Source organism: Eumetopias jubatus, unplaced genomic scaffold (assembly GCF_037043125.1).
Source record: "Eumetopias jubatus isolate StellerSeaLion01/CBP00866 unplaced genomic scaffold, mEumJub1_p1.0 scaffold_7, whole genome shotgun sequence".
NCBI lineage: Eukaryota > Metazoa > Chordata > Mammalia > Carnivora > Otariidae > Eumetopias > Eumetopias jubatus.
The window spans coordinates 64,981,344-64,997,473 of record NW_028274813.1 but is presented as its reverse complement, the minus strand read 5'-3'; the positions used below and the strand labels follow the sequence as shown (position 1 = coordinate 64,997,473).

Below are 16,130 nucleotides of genomic sequence, written 5' to 3'. Positions count from 1 at the left end.
ATTTTGGAATAAAGGAAATAAAGAAATCAAGACTACAGTTTATGAATTATTCTATCTTATACAAAGCTCTATCTAATAAAATATCAGAATAAAACTCAACAAAGAAGCTATTAAGAATAAGAAAATTCATCAATTATCCTTTTCATGTAAAATTATATCTTTGTATCAATATGATGATCTACCTAGATTAAGACAGAAGTTATGATCCATCAGCTAAAAAATGTTTTTTATTTCCTTAAGTTTTATCTTCATATCAGGGATTCAGAGCTAACATCTTCATACTGAACTCAATATATTCAAGAGCAAAAAGGTATTATTTAAATTCACAATTAAGTGTAAAAAGAAACACATTACCTCCTAATTCATTCCTGAGACATTATACTGGAAACCTCATCTTTATATCTATATACACAGGTAACCTTAAGACACTGACATCTATAAAAACATTAAAAATGAGAAATAATCTAAAGGTCTAACTAATGGAGGCTAGGTTAAATCTACCAACTGCAAAACTATGTAACCATTAAAATTGTATCTTTTTTCAGATGACTGTGAAACACTTAAGACAAAATGAATTAAAAATATGATATTTTTGTTAAAAAATTAAAAACGAGGTTTATATAAAAGACAACACTTAGAAAAAACCGTAAAGATATGTGTCAAATATTAATCTCTAAGTATTAAGATTGTGGGTGTTTTTAACATTTTTCTTTTTGTTTCTATATATATACTTCTTATACGGTCTGAGTAACAAGCATGTATTATTTTTATGGTTATATAAACAAAGTTAGTTCCTTTTTAAAAAAAAATAAACAGGGCGCCTGGGTAGCTCAGTTGATTAAGCGACTGCCTCCGGCTCAGGTCATGATCCTGGAGTCCCAGGATCAAGTCCCACATCGGGCTCCCTGCTCAGTGCGGAGTCTGCTTCTCCCTCTGACCCTCCCCCTTCTCACGCTCTCTCTCTCTCTCTCATTCTCCCTCAAATAAATAAATAAAATCTTAAAAAAAAGACATAAAACCAAAATTAAAAGGACCTGGCTAAATAATACAGTACATACCTAGATAATAAAACAGTACTGAAACATGAGAGCCTCTGCAGGCCCCAGCTCCTAATTTATATTACAGCAATCCCCTTTTGCCCACTTCACATAGTTCTCCAATCTTATATTTAACAACAGGTAGTTTGGTTAAAACTGAAAACATGTTACACAGAGGAATATTTACTGACATGAAATGATGTCTTCTATAAAGTGTCAATTAAATAGGCAAATAACAAACCTGTTCATACTATGGTCCTATTTTTAAAAGTTTAGTAAATTAAAATTTTATGGGGATTTTGAATTTTAGTTTCAGTTCATTTGTTTCTAATATTTCTTAAAGATGCAGGTATAACATATTTTAGAAACATTTAAAGCCTACAAGTAAAAATGACCTTCAATTGACTTATATCTTATTTTTTAAACCTCAAAAAGGTATAGATCTAATCATATCGAGGGGAAAATAGGGCATTTATATTTTAAATTAAAGCAACATTATCTAACAGATAAAACTTTAGCAGATGAGTCAGTTCATGAAGAGCATACATAAAATACATAATCTATTTTAAGATTTTATTTATTTATTTGACAGACAGAGACATAGCAAGAGAGGGAACACAAGCAGGCAGAGTGGGAGAGGGAGGAGCAGGCTTCCCGCAGCAGGGAGCCCAATACGGGGCTTGATTCCAGGACCCTGGGATCATGACCTGAGCCGAAGGCAGACGCTTAACGACTGAGCCACCCAGGTGCCTCAGTAATCTAATATTAAAATAAACTACATTTCATTAAAAAGACCTAAACCCCAAAATTCTAATGTCGTCATGTCTATATTCGAATAGTCAATCATGCAAAAGTACTTTTATACTAAACATGCATGGATTATATAGGTAAATGATGTTAGAGCCGAACACAGCCCCTGCCCAGCACTAAATGTTTTAAATACAATAAGCAATTCACTGTATAGTCTGAAACTTCTTAGAGTACAATTTCTTTTCATTCACATGCACAACAAATTAGCATAATTTTATAAAAGAAAACTGTAACAAATCCCCAAAACTTGCCTTATTAGCTTCCACAATAAATTAAACCATTTAAAAAGTTTTACTAAAAAAAAACTTAACACCCATTTCCATTACACCTGCCATTTTATAAACTAATCTGTCACCAAAGGAATATGAAAAGAATGCCTATATGGTTTTAGCCTTTGCCATCACTTTGTCCTTGACATAGTCAAAAAAGTGAGACTAGCAAGAATCAACGGCCAGTTCAAAATAAGCTTCAAGTTTCATTTAATACTCAAAGGTCTGAAGATGCTTTTCATGTGGCTGTTTATTTAAAGTTTGATTCACAAAATGGAAATGAATTCTATCTTTGAGAAGTGCTATAGCTAAATTCATACTTTTATAGTACATTGGTCAGATACAACATAGTGAAAAGTACTATGAAAAGAAGTTACTCAACTAGAGACCAAACAAACCTTACTGCCATCACTACCCTTTCTACTATCCTTCCACCAGAGTAGTCAAGAAACTACCACCCAGGAGAGATTTTTCTGCTGCCCTCCCGGTTTACTGTTGGATTAAGGCCAGAAAGCAGCAACAATGAAAAGGGCTTTTATATTTACTGTTTTTAAGGATTCCCAAACTAAGAAATGTAACCTGGAGAGGAGCTGGTTATAGGTGTAACACCCTATTTATCAAAAATAAGGAAATTTATACTTTCTCCCTTTTGAACAAATTTCTGTTACTTTTAATTCCAAGGCCAATAGTCCTTACAATTTGGTAAACTTTTTAAAGCTAAAAAAAAACTTCCTTGAAATCTTTCCTTTATCCTTATTAACATTATTTAAAATGATTTTTCACTGATTAATAACACATCTTAAGTTATATTCAAATAAATTTCAATTATACAACGAAGTTTAAAGTTAGTTGCCCGCTTATGAAACCAAAAAAAGGTACACACACAAAAAAAAACAAGAGTTGAAGAATTGTTTTCTCAAAGATTGGTATACAAAAATTATAATAGAATCTGCACTTACTCTTCAACCCTTTCTTCCCCTTTCGTTCCTTCTTGTACTGTTCCTTCAGTTTACTTATTAGTCCCTGGTCTACATCCCAAACCTCAGTAGGTGGGGAGAGGTCATCTTTATCTACATGCAGCATATTATTAAAAGAAAAAAAATCAGCAGTTGGCAATGCAAGCTGTTGGCAGTAAACTGTTATAGCTTTACATAATCATAATAAAAATATACTAACAGCATATACCCAAAATACTTTAAAGGTGCAGTTTCAGTTTTGGTATTCACAACTCAAACTCTAAATGCCCATCTCATAAGTTTCTAAACAGTTAATACTAACAGTTAAATGGTGCTTCATTTCTATGAATCACAAATTTGAAGGTTATTATTCTTTCAATGACTAATATTCAATGGACTGACATTAGAAAATTAATGTTATACAAAATAGATCACTGCATCTTTATAAAAATGTTCATAAAATTATTCAGCCAGCATCATAAAAGCAAATGAATGAATTACATGCGAACTACTCATAAGAGTGCAAGCTGGAAAGGTCAGTGCCATTTTATTGATGAAAATATTCATGCACCTTCTGTCACACTGATTCTGCATGCACGGGATAACTATACTAATGGAGAGGCATTCTAGTCCAATGTAATACATACATATAGTTCCAAAATACATTGTCTCCAATAATACATACAAAGCATTCAGAGAATCCCACCTCGGCCCCCACCCCACCCAAATAGTTCAACATCTCATTACCTTCTTCCATTGGTCTACAACTAAGATTAGCAAAAAAAAACAAAAAACAAAACTCAAATTCCACTGAAGAATTTCTTGAGTTGATTTTTTTTAGGGTATGATAAAAGCAGTGACAAGCATGGAGAAGTGAAAACATACAGTGCTGTACATCTGCTAAAGATGAAACCAGCTATTTTAGCTGAATAACAAATCTGTATTTATTGTAAGTAAATACTTGTGCCTGGAAAAATTTTACTCTGTAGTAAACTAGAGAAAAACAGCATTAAAAAGCAGAATAAAAATAAGTCTATTAGAATTACTTTAAGTATTAAGGGTTTTCCTTCATTTGTTTAGTTTTAAAACAGCCATGTTATTAGAAAGTTTAACATTCTGTTACAGAGTAACAACTATGAGTTTATGTAACCATGTTACTAAATAAAAATTATACCAAAACACACAGGCTAAGTCCATCCACAGGACTGACAGAATAGTGAGATTTTAGGGAAAACATACTTGCTAAATTTCTGATAACTCATTATATTCCAGACCACAAGTCTTGTAAAACTGCCTAGGCCTCACTGACTTAATCCATGCAGTGGACATAAAAAAGCAGTTTTTCCCCCTTACAGATTGCTGTATGTAGTAAATATAAGAAATTCTCATATTTGAATGGCACGTAGAAATTCAATTACTTACTGACCCTTGAGCCTTTCCTACTATAATTGTTATCACTTTCTCCCCTATGGATATACCTATGATCTTAGGCAGTCATTATGTAAAAAGCTAAATTCAAAGCTTTAAAGTAATTTGCCAACTTGAATTACTTAAAACTAGGGTGCTAAAGATTGAAACTTACACATGAGATTATGTCAAATCTGCAAATTGTAGTAGTTTGTAATATTGCAGTAATACTGATTTAAGAGAAAATTCACTTTTTGTGCACTCTAATCATGAAGTTTACTGAAAACTGCTGTATCAGAAATTATTCTATGAACTCACTGGCTACTTCCCCCAAAAAAGTAATCTAAAGAAGGAATCATTTGCATTCATCTTAATAAAACTAGCAATTATTTTTAAAAGTGACCACTTAAAGTAAGCCAAATTGACACATTTTTAAATTTACAGAAAGAAAAAAAAAAAAGCTTAAGTGGTATAAACTTTACACAGGTAATTCCATAGGACAGAAAATTTTAGTAAGATAGCCCAACAGTTAAAAGACCTCGTAGAAAAAATAAAGCTGTGAGTAACTCTAATTCAAGTAGCAAAGGGTACTGGAGTGAAAAAGCAAAAGGGAACAAAAAGGATAAGTCTTAAGGGGAAAAAAAAACAAATATTACTTGCAAGATAACCTAAAGTCTAGAAAACAAAGGTTAACTCAAAGCAGTGCAAAGAACAGGTTGGTGAATGCATATGTGCACAAAAAACATCCTGAAACTTGCCTGTAATAACAGCTGATTTGATATTGCTTATAAGAAATAGTTAAGAGCAAAAGGGAAGAGGCAGCATAATCTTCTACATATTAATTCAGTTTTTTAAAAATCTAGGGGGAAAAAATACCAAGAAATGAGGTTGAATCAGTTAGGGGAACCTTTTTGTTTAAAAGAAAACACAAATATGCACACACAAAAAATATCCCTTAAAAACTCAAAACCATGAAAACATAAAATTCTACTATGGTAATTCTAACTATCAGAGCAGAGGAATTATATAAATCTACTTAATGTAGCATAAAAATGTAACTAACTTCACTTTATGCAAATATTCAGTACTTTATCCAATCCATTATATTTAAATACAAACATTCAGGTACTAATTACATTTGGTAGTCCTATAAATTTCGACAAATCACAGTTTCAAAGTAGAGGAGAAAATAACCAAACATGCTTAAAATGCCAAGTCTCCATGAGAGAAATAGCAAAATTAGAAATGCCTACTACTATTTTTGATTATAAGAACTAAAAACTACCAAAATTAGACTACCTAATGTAGATGAGAAAAGAAAAATAGGATTTAAAAGCTTCCTAAAAAGCAGTGATGTTTGATAGGATAAAAGTATTCAAAATTAGACTGAGATTTTTACTCTTTTTTATTTTATTACAAAATAAAAAACAACAGATTACCCACTTTGGGTGAGTACTGGGATATGATATGTTTCATTAGGATACTTTACTTATTAAAAACAAAAAAAAAGAACAAAAAAAAGTCTTTTACTCAATTATTTAAATCTCAAAAACTGCCACCTTCCCATTTGTAAGTAAATTCAAATTTAAGCAAACGAGTTAAATAAAGGTATGTTTGTATATCCCTCTTCTTTGTTTTAGAAAAACTGAATAGAGCACCTGTTGAGCAGAAATGAAAAATTCAGAAATCCTTTGACAGTTCTCACTTGTTAAGAAAAGAAACTACTTGAACAATTTTGTTCTTTTCTTTCTAAAGAACTTAAAATGCTTTAAAGATGGTTCAGTCTCATCTAGAAGGAAAAGACTTTCAGTTACTTCCATTTACACAAAGATTCAGGTCACTCTCAAACAGTAATAGTAAAAGTGAATAACGTTTTACAGTTACCATTCACTATTTAGGTCTGCTTTTGAAACTGCTCTAGAGCCAGAAGTCTTTGGATAGAAGTCCCAATCGACTGTACACCATATGGTATTTCATTATTACAGAAATAATGCCATTTTATACAAATTAAATTCCTGAAATTTTTGTATATTCTTTTGACTAACAGTTAAACTTCCAGCAATTCTAGGCAAAGAAAGCAGGGATGGTTATACGCCAAGATTTAGCTACAAAGATATTTGAAAATTGTTGATTATTTTCCTTAATGAAAATAATCTAAATATTCATCAGTAAAGCCCCAATTAAATAATGGAACATACTGACAGAATATTATGAAGCTATTAAAAATGCTTGCAGAAGAACAATGTATTAGGTGAAAAGTGTGGATTATAAATTGGCACTAAGCAAAAATCTTTCATTAAATACAGATATATCTATATATGTTAACCATGATTCTCTTTTCATAGTGGCATTATAGGTTATTTTTAATTTCTTCTTCACAGGTATGTGTGGGTTTCTAAAACTCCTAAAATACACAAGTTACAAAATAATTATATATTTATATAATTATAAAATAACCTGGAAAAAACCCCTAGTAAGACTGAATGTGTAGCACAAAGAAGCTAAAGAAAACTTTGATACTTTTATCGTGCCCCCTGAGCAATGCTAATTCTTAAGAAAAGTAAACTAGAATATAGCCATTTTCAAATAAGTACAAAAATGTATATTCAAAGTCTAGAAAGTAATTCTGAAGTTTTTTCGTATTTTCAACTAATATGCCTCTTCTCTTTCCAATTAGAAGAAGAGATAAGTAAAGGTCTGAAACAATGCTTGAGAATTATAATCAATAAGAAAGTTGGTACCAAAATTCAGAATTTTAAGTACTTGAATTGTTATCAGGATAGTAAATAATTGTATTACCTATTAGGTTTTGTTTCTCCTATTAGCAAATTCAGGTTCAATACACAAATGAGGCATTTTTAAATTACATGTGTTCCCCATCACCAAAGTAGTTTTTAAGGAGCTTGTGATAATTCCTCCTGCTAGTAACTAAGCAACTTTGGTGTTCATTTGAAATGTGCATTAAGGTACTTAGTAACCTTCTCCCATGAAGCTCTGTAAACACTGTAAACCTGCCAGATAACATGCTGGTGTTAAAAGCTGATTGAATGCACAGGAGAGTGGACCTCAGCTACTATCTTAATATAATTTTTATACTTCTATTTTCTAATGGGGTTTTTAACCCTGTATAAATACAACTGTTTTCTTTTAGTTATGGCTGGATTATTATTAGCATTACATACCATTTCCAAAAGCTAGGCCCTTACATATGCACACTAAATATTATATGTAGTAAAGTTTAATACCTTCACTAAACCTTGTTCAATATGAAGCTATAATTCAGGATTAGTAGCTTTATTACTTTCTAGCAATAAGTCAGGTAACATCATATGGACATAACAAAAGAGTTAAATATTTAAACCTAGACTCATTACCAAATTAAATAATGAGAATGTTTAAAACTATATACATGTTTTTTCATTTGCTAAAAGGAAAGAAATTGGATTTCTTTCAACTTTAATTCAAGATAAGTTTCAAAAATCAAAATCCACCAAAAGTCATATATCAAACAATAGTTTTGTCACCAAATCTAAACAAATTGGTGCAAAATACCCTTGCTCTTGTTCAACTGCCATCATACATTCAAATACTCACATTCCACATATAATATTCAATAGCAATACATCTTTAAAAGCTATTCTCCCACCCCATATTTCTTTATCACCTTACCCCATTCTGTGCCATCCCCTGAACTCCGTGCTTCTCCAGCTCCTTCACCATCTTCAGCAGTCACTAAAAAATCAAATTCTTTCAGTGCTTCCTCAGTATCAGGATCATCAGTTAGGTCAGCAGCTAAACCTTCATTACCTATCTGTAAATGGAACATAAACCAAAAATTACTTTTATCCCTAGATTTTAAAGGAGTCCTTTATATGTTTTCACACATTTATCTTTATATTTGCACTCCAATTTTTAAATTACTTACATATACAAAATTTTAGATTTTCCATCTATTTCACCAATCCCAAATTATACCCTATATAAATGGTTCTTAATAGTACCATGTGAAGATTACTGTAAGATGTGATACAAGTAATCTGGTTGTAAAAAACAGTTAAAATACGGGTGCCTGGGTGGCTCAGTTGGTTAAGCAACTGCCTTCGGCTCGGGTCATGATCCTGGAGTCCCGGGATCGAGTCCCACATCAGGCTCCCTGCTCAGTGGGGAGTCTGCTTCTCCCTCTGACCCTCTTCCCTCTCGTGCTCTCATTCTCTGAAATAAATAAATAAAATCTTTAAAAAAAAAAGTTAAAAATACTAATTAAAAAATATTTAAGTTCTTTAATTATAATATTCACAATTACCCCTATTTATAGACCCTTTCACTCACTTACATTCTGATACATTGTGTTGAACTGACTTCACTCACTGAGAAATGCATATGTAATCCATAATTCACAGGGCTATATGGCATAGCTGGTAAGGATATTAACTGATCTTAAGTCAGTAGCTGTGATAATAATAGTACTTTGGCTCCCATGGAAAAAAGGGGGGGGGAATCTCCATTTACTCAAGTTACACACATGAGTATGCTGCATACATGAAATGTGATAGGAACATTAAAAACTGCTTTAATAGCCCAGAAACTTTTCTTGAGGAACAAGAACATCCCAAGGAACCAAAATTTAACCTATCTACTTTTTTTTAGATACACGAAATACTCTATGTTACTGTAATAATTCATAAATGGATCATCTAATCTGTGTATACTCTTAAAGCTAACCCACATCACTGATAAAATTGGTAACTCAGTTTCTTAGGTTATGTGTAAAAGTAAATTTTTATTAATCCTTATCAAAGAACAAGAATATGGACACGTACATTTATAATCCAGTTTACTCCCTCACCCAGAGTGGGAGTATCCCTATTTTAGCTTCACTTTATTTATCACCTGTTTACTGTACATAAAGAGACAGTCTTCAGCAGTGATTCTTAATTGTAGCAGGAGTGGAGAAGGTGGTTTTTTGTTTTTGTTTTTTTAAAGTTTCAAACAGCTGGACTAGTTCTATAAAAACAGACCCCTCCCATCCCCCTTTTTTTAAGATTTTATTTATTTGACAGAGAGAGACACAGCGAGAGAGGGAACACAAGCAAGGGGAGTGGGAGAGGGAGAAGCAGGCCTCCCGCCGGGGGGGTAGCCCGATGCTGGGCTTGATCCCAGAATCTTGGAATCATGACCTGAGCCAAAGGCAGATGCCCGACAACCGAGCCACCCAGGTGCCCAAAACAGACCCCTTTTTGCCATTTAGTGAATGATACAGAAAATAATAATTTCTACTATACATGGGTAATAATAAGAACTGACAATATATAAAACTTTCAAGATTAAAAAAAAAAAATCACTCCCAATGTAACTTAAGACATCTTGAAAATTTCTATTCCAAATACATGTGTATGTTTATTTTAGCTAATAAAAATTAAAAACTGAGTTCCTACTTTGTGTTTATTTATCCGATGTTTATCTTTTCCTTCTGGGATGCCTTCAATCATGTCATTTTCCTCTTCTTCATCACTGTCATCAGCGTTTTCTAAAAAATTGAATGTCTCAAGAACATCACCAGAGGGCCTGTCAAAGGGGAAAAAGATGAATCCAAATATTCCAATGGTTAATTCTAATATTTCTGGTTCCTATTTTAAAACAGTACTTGAAAGTAGTATAGAGATTCAAACGATAAGCTATTTATAAGGTACTGCCTAAGTATTTAACCCAAGAAAAGAATGTTTTGAAGATTATGTTTTCTAAAGTAAAAGTGACTGTTCTGTTAAGGTTCTCCAATGTTTATTGGCCAAAATACTTTGAGTAATTACTCTATCAAAATCTTATAGTAACAGACAAATGTGGTATTATTTCTCAAAATAAAGCCATCATAAGCAAGCAAGCTAAACTTAGCATTTCTTATAGCTCTACAACCTCTTATAGAGGTCCAAATGTCTGAAGACTAAAACCTGCCCAGATTTAAAGTTATGGAATAAATCAGATATAGCTATTCCAATCCATTTCACAGATTTTCTTACCTAGAAAACAGGATTCTTAATATACTAAAGAAATACTTTCAAGTCCTTCAGAATCATTCAATAGGTAATAATGATAATCTCTTTTAATCTACCTATGAAGTCATTTTTTAAACTGTCATCTGAGTTCCTTTCTATGAGCAAAAAAGGGTTTTCAAAAAGTTGTTTAAATGTCTAATAACAGGGGTGCCTGGGTGGCTCAGTCCTTAAGTGTCTGCCTTCTGCTCGGATCATGATCCCAGGGTCCTGGGATCGAGCCCCACGTCGGGCTCTCTGCTCAGCGGAAAGCCTGCTTCTCCCTCTCCCACTCCCCCTGCTTGTGTTCCCTCTCTCGCTGTCTCTCTCTCTGTCAAAATAAATAAATAAAATCTTTAAAAAAAAATAAATGTCTAATAACAAAGCAAAAGAACAGTGGAAATTTCAGCCCAACACAGACTTTCACATTAAAAGTCTCTGCTCTTCTATTAACTAGATGACTGAATTTGGCCAAGTCACTTAAACCTTTTAGCCACAATTTCTTTACCTGTAAACTGTTTGGGTTGAACTAGATGATCTTTTGGTACCAAAAAAATAATCTAAAATTTGAAGCTTTTGCCCCTCCCTGTTTCTAAGGACACAATATAATTCAGACTTTTTTTTTCCTTTAAGGTGGGAAGGGAGGGGGAAAGGGAGAGGGAAAGAGAGAATCTTAAGTAGGCTCCACAGTGCAGAGCCCCCATTGCAGGGCTTGATCTCAAGACCCTGAAATCATAACCTGAGCTGAAATCAACAACAGGGGCACCTGGGTGGCTCTGTCGGTTGAGCATCTGACTCTGGATCAAGTCCCATGTTGGGCTCCCTGCTCTCTGGGGAGCCTGCTTCACCCTCTCCCTCTGCCCCCCTACTTGTGCTTGCTCTCTCCCTTTAGTTCTCTCCTTCTCTCAAATAAATAAAATCTTTTTTTTAAGATTTTATTTATTCATGAGAGACAGGGAGGGGGGGCAGGGGCAGAGGGAGAAGCAGGCTCCCTGCGGGGCAAGGAGCCCAATGTGGGACTCGATCCCAGTACCTGGGATCATGACCTGAGCCGAAGGCAGATGCTTAACCGACTGAGCCACCCAGGTGCCCTAAATCTTAAAAAAAAAAAAAAAGGGGGAAAGAAAAGAAATGTCTGTCTCTAAAGTGAAACTCATATTTTAAGTTTTTAAAACTGTATTTCTTTTTTTTTTTTTAAGATTTTATTTATTTATTTGTCAGAGAGAGAGAGAGAGCATGAGCAGGGGAAGCTGAGGCAGGAGCAGGGTCCCCGCTGAGCAAGGGCCTGATGTGGGACTCAATCCCAGGGCCCTGTGATCAGGACCCGAGCCCAAGGCAGACGCTTAACCGACTGAGTCACCCAGGAATCCCTTTAAAATTGTATTTCATCACAGCAATACATTTGCATGGCTTTAAAAGACAAATAGAACACAATCCATAAAAGAAAATGAATCAGACTTCCCAAAATTAAAAACTTTGTTCTTCAAAAGACACTGTTAAGAGAACTTAAAGAAAAGCCTACAGATTGGGAGAGGATATTTGCAAGTCACATATTTGATGAAGACAACCTGTGTCCAGAATATATAAAGAACGCTTAAATAACAGTAACAAATAAAATAAAAAATGGGGACATTATTCAAATAGACACTGTATCAAAAGCTACACAGATGGCATAAACTGATGCTCAACATCATCAGTCTTTAGGAAAATGAAAATTAAAGCCACCATGGACTATGAAGGGTCTGAGACTTTATCCTACTTGCATGCTAATACACTGTTTCTTTTGAGATGCTTCTTTTTAGCATTCAGGATGATGGCCTTTGTATGTTTTTTTTATTTATTAATTTTATAGTGTAATTGGGAAGAATCCTTTCAATGGAAACATCCTTGAAAATTAACATTCTGTAAATGTATTCCAGAAAATTTCCTTTTATTACTAATTTAATTTCTTTTCAAGAGCATTTTACTTGTTCTCTCTGAAACTCCTAGTCAGATGTTGGCCCTACTGAACTGATCTCTGAATTTTCCTATCTTTTCAGTCCCATTTCCTCTTTCCTCTTTTTGGAGGGTGGGGGTGGGGGGGGTGATTCTTCAACCTTATCCTCTAAGTTTTATGTGGAAATTATTTCTATCACACCTTTTAATTTCTAATAGCTCTTTTTTGATTTCTGATTGAATCTTTTTTAGAGCTTTTTAAATTCAATTAACATATAATGTATTATTAGTTTCAGAGGTAGAGTTCAGTGATTCATCAGTTTATATAATATCCAGTGCTCATTACATCCCGTGCCCTCCTTAATGTCCATCACCAAATAACATCCTAATTGTTTTGCAGAGGTATTATCTTCTCTCAGTCTTTTCAGAAGAGTAATTATAGTTTTGAAAATCTGCTCCGTTTTCTTTTTTTTTCTTGTTTTTGTTTTGTTTTTGTGCTCCCTGTTTTGAGTTCCTTTTTTCTTTGCTTCCTTTATCTCCAATTTCCATATTAAAGTCTTTCCTAAAATGTTCACCTTTAAGAGTGAGGCACCAAAAAGCTAACTTATGTATTACATGGGTGAGGTTTTGCCAAAGCAGCTGGCTTCACTTCTGCATGATAGGACAGAGGCTCACCATTTCACCGGCAGATCCCAACTGTCAGGACTATTAAGTCTTTTCTATTTAATGTGATAAATTTCAACATTCTGCCTGGAAGGGATATAAGACCCATGCAAACATACCAGAAGCCAAATACTAGAAGAAAACAGGGGATTTCACTGCTCAGCTGGAGATTCAGATAATCCTCCTGTTTCCAGTTAAGTAGATTCTATCCTAGAGTTGCTTTATTTCTTAAGAAATCACAAATCATGGTTCAGCTTCACTGGAAAATACACCACCACAGGTGGAGGGGTGTTCAGCTTGCTACACAGGATAAAAGAAGAGATCTGAGATTCTAACTACCTCTTACATAAACTTTAAACCAATGTTCCAATCATAACCCCCTCTAAATCCAATCCAGATGTATCTGATACCTCTAATTCCTTAGCCTTTGGAGCTTTGCTGGCATTTTATGACTTTAATTGGCTTATTCCTTTTCTTATTATTGCTCCTGAATGCCCTTAGATTTAAGGCATGTGATATTCCTCCATATTCTTTCCAACTTCCATAATTGTTAAGCTAACCCTATCTGATGTACAGTACATCCTCTCATTTTTTCTACATATTCAGTTTTTTTGTTCTTATGTGTTAATGCATCTTAAAAAGTCTTTAACTGTAATTTCAACAGAGGTTCCAGAAGGCCCACAACTAGAATGTGACTTTATTAATCCATGATGCTTAAGAAAAAGTCTTTGTCTATGGATTTTTTAACATTTTTTTTTTCTTTGCCAACTATTTATTTACTATCCTCTCTCACTGTAAAAAGAAAATCAACGGAGTAAAAAAATTAAAATGTCCAGATGAGGAGAAAATAAAATAGAAGCCAAGAGCAGGGTTGGTAAGTAAAAGGCTAAAAGTCAGTGGGGGGTGGAGGAGCATGTATGCAGGGCACAAATATGGCAAGATTCCAAACAGAATAAAAAGAGAAAGGGAGCAACTACTGGAGGTTCACAGGTAAATCAAACCAATGATTCAGAAGCAGCAAAGCTTTTCCCAGTTGCAAGATCTAAGAGAACTCTGTCCTCCCATGAATCCTCATAAAGTAGACGCTTTGTGACACAACGCACTAGGCATCCACAACACCCCCGCTACAATAAACCAACCAATACAAGAGTGACATTCACTCAGCAGAGTCTAGTAAATATTACTCTGGTAGGGTCACATTTCAACAGGATACACAATATTTCATCATAGCTAGTACTTACTATGTGCCAGGCATTATTCTAAATGCTTCCCTATTAATTCATTTCTTCTTCACATTAACCCTACCATCACTATTTTACAAGTGAGGAAACTGAGGCACAGGAAGGTTAAAATACCTTGCCCAAAGTCATAGCTAATAAGTGGCAAAGTCACAATTTAAAATCCTCCTCAGAATTCACGTTCTAAACCATTAAGCATACTGCCTCTAATAATATGATCTAAAATTTACCATTGCTCTCCTGGTAAACATTAAGATTGCTTCTAACTTTTTACTATTATAAATAAGAATGTGATAAACATCCTTCTGCTAAAAATCTCAACATGTTAGAGATCATTTCTCGCATTCTTAGGAGTTTTCAAAGGCCCGAATAATAGCTGAACCACACAAACGTGCAGATTCAGAATATGTAACTATACTCATTAAGATGGAAATCAGCCTTGATTAAGAACAACTATTACCTAAACATCTATGGACACATGAATGGATTAAAAAAAATGTGGTATATACATGCAATGGAATATTATTCAGCCATAAAAAAGGAAATTTTGTCATATGCTACAACACTGCTGAACCTAAATGACATTATGCTAAGTGAAATAAGGCGGTCAAAGAAGGACAAACACTACATGATTCCACTTCATGAGTATTTAAAGCAGTCACTCACAGAAATAGAAAGTTGAATGGTGGTTGCCAGGGGCTGATAGGAAGAGGAAATAGGAGTTGCTATTCAATAGGTATAGAGTTTCAGTCATGAAAGATGAAAAAGTTCTAGAGGTGTACTTTACAACATTGTTTTTATGGTTAACAATACTGCACTGTATACTTTAAAAATTGTTAAGAGGATAGATCTCATGTTATGTGTTTTTTAAACACAACAGAAAAGAAACCTATTAAGGTCTTAATCTTGCAAAGGCAAGAAGCTTTACAAGAAAATTAAGTCTGGTGTGGAGATTTAATTCAGATTCAGGTGTGCTAAACTGCAGTCCTCTAAATATTATAAATTCTACGAACTACTTAGCCTGATAAACTAACAAGCTTAAAAAGCAAAAATACTTTTGCTTTTTCTCTTATACCACAAAAATATTCTGTGCTTCCTGAAATACAGACTAAAGAAAATAAGAGCTCTATCTGATGTAAAATGTTATTGAAGAGACCTTCCTTCTCAGAAATAAAAACCCTAAAGCAAAGGCTTATGTTAACTTGAAATTTTTAGTACATGTTTTAAACAAAAGCATAATATCATGAAATACAGCTAAGGTATGAAATAATGCTAGTTTTTAAACTACACTATTATTCATTTCTTAAGCTCTAAAGGAACTCAATGTTAGTTTCTTTCCATTCTCTTCTTCTTTTCTATGTCTTTCCAGAAAACTTATGTTTTCAAGGTGACATTTAGTTGGAGGGGAAAAAAAGGTTAAAAAAAAAAAAGTTCTACCTACTTATTAACACCTTGATTTATCAAGTCTGTATTAACCAAAGGTACATCTGATAGAAAACATCAAATTTTGATGAGGACATGAAGAAATTTCTGGTGGGAATGTAAAATAGTTTAGCCACTTTGGAAGAGTTTGGAACTTCCACGACAAGGAAAACACAGAGTTACCATATGACTCAGAAATTCCAGTCCTGGGTATATACCCCAAAAAACTGAAAACATGTACACCAATGTTCAAAGTAGTATTAGTCTCTATTTCAAAATGTAGAACCAATCCACAAACCCATCAACTGGACAAGGAATGGATAAACAAAATGTGATATAACCATAGAACAGAATATTATTTGGCAAT

At 33.7% G+C, this 16,130-nt stretch overlaps 1 protein-coding gene across 2 annotated transcripts in view; it reads right to left on the bottom strand.

Moving 5' to 3' along the window:
- The window catches only part of STRN3 (striatin 3), a 104,240-nt gene that overhangs the window by 30,116 nt on the left and 57,994 nt on the right, over positions 1 to 16,130 (bottom strand). The window contains exons 6-8 of one of the 2 annotated variants that reach the window (XM_028114903.2): positions 9,915 to 10,044; positions 8,149 to 8,290; positions 3,076 to 3,186 (exon numbers count right to left, since the gene is read on the bottom strand). In XM_028114903.2, coding sequence (XP_027970704.1) covers positions 3,076 to 3,186; positions 8,149 to 8,290; positions 9,915 to 10,044 — 383 coding nt within the window. The remainder of the gene's footprint in view (positions 1 to 3,075; positions 3,187 to 8,148; positions 8,291 to 9,914; positions 10,045 to 16,130) is intronic. The other variant, XM_028114904.2, reaches the window with a different exon arrangement.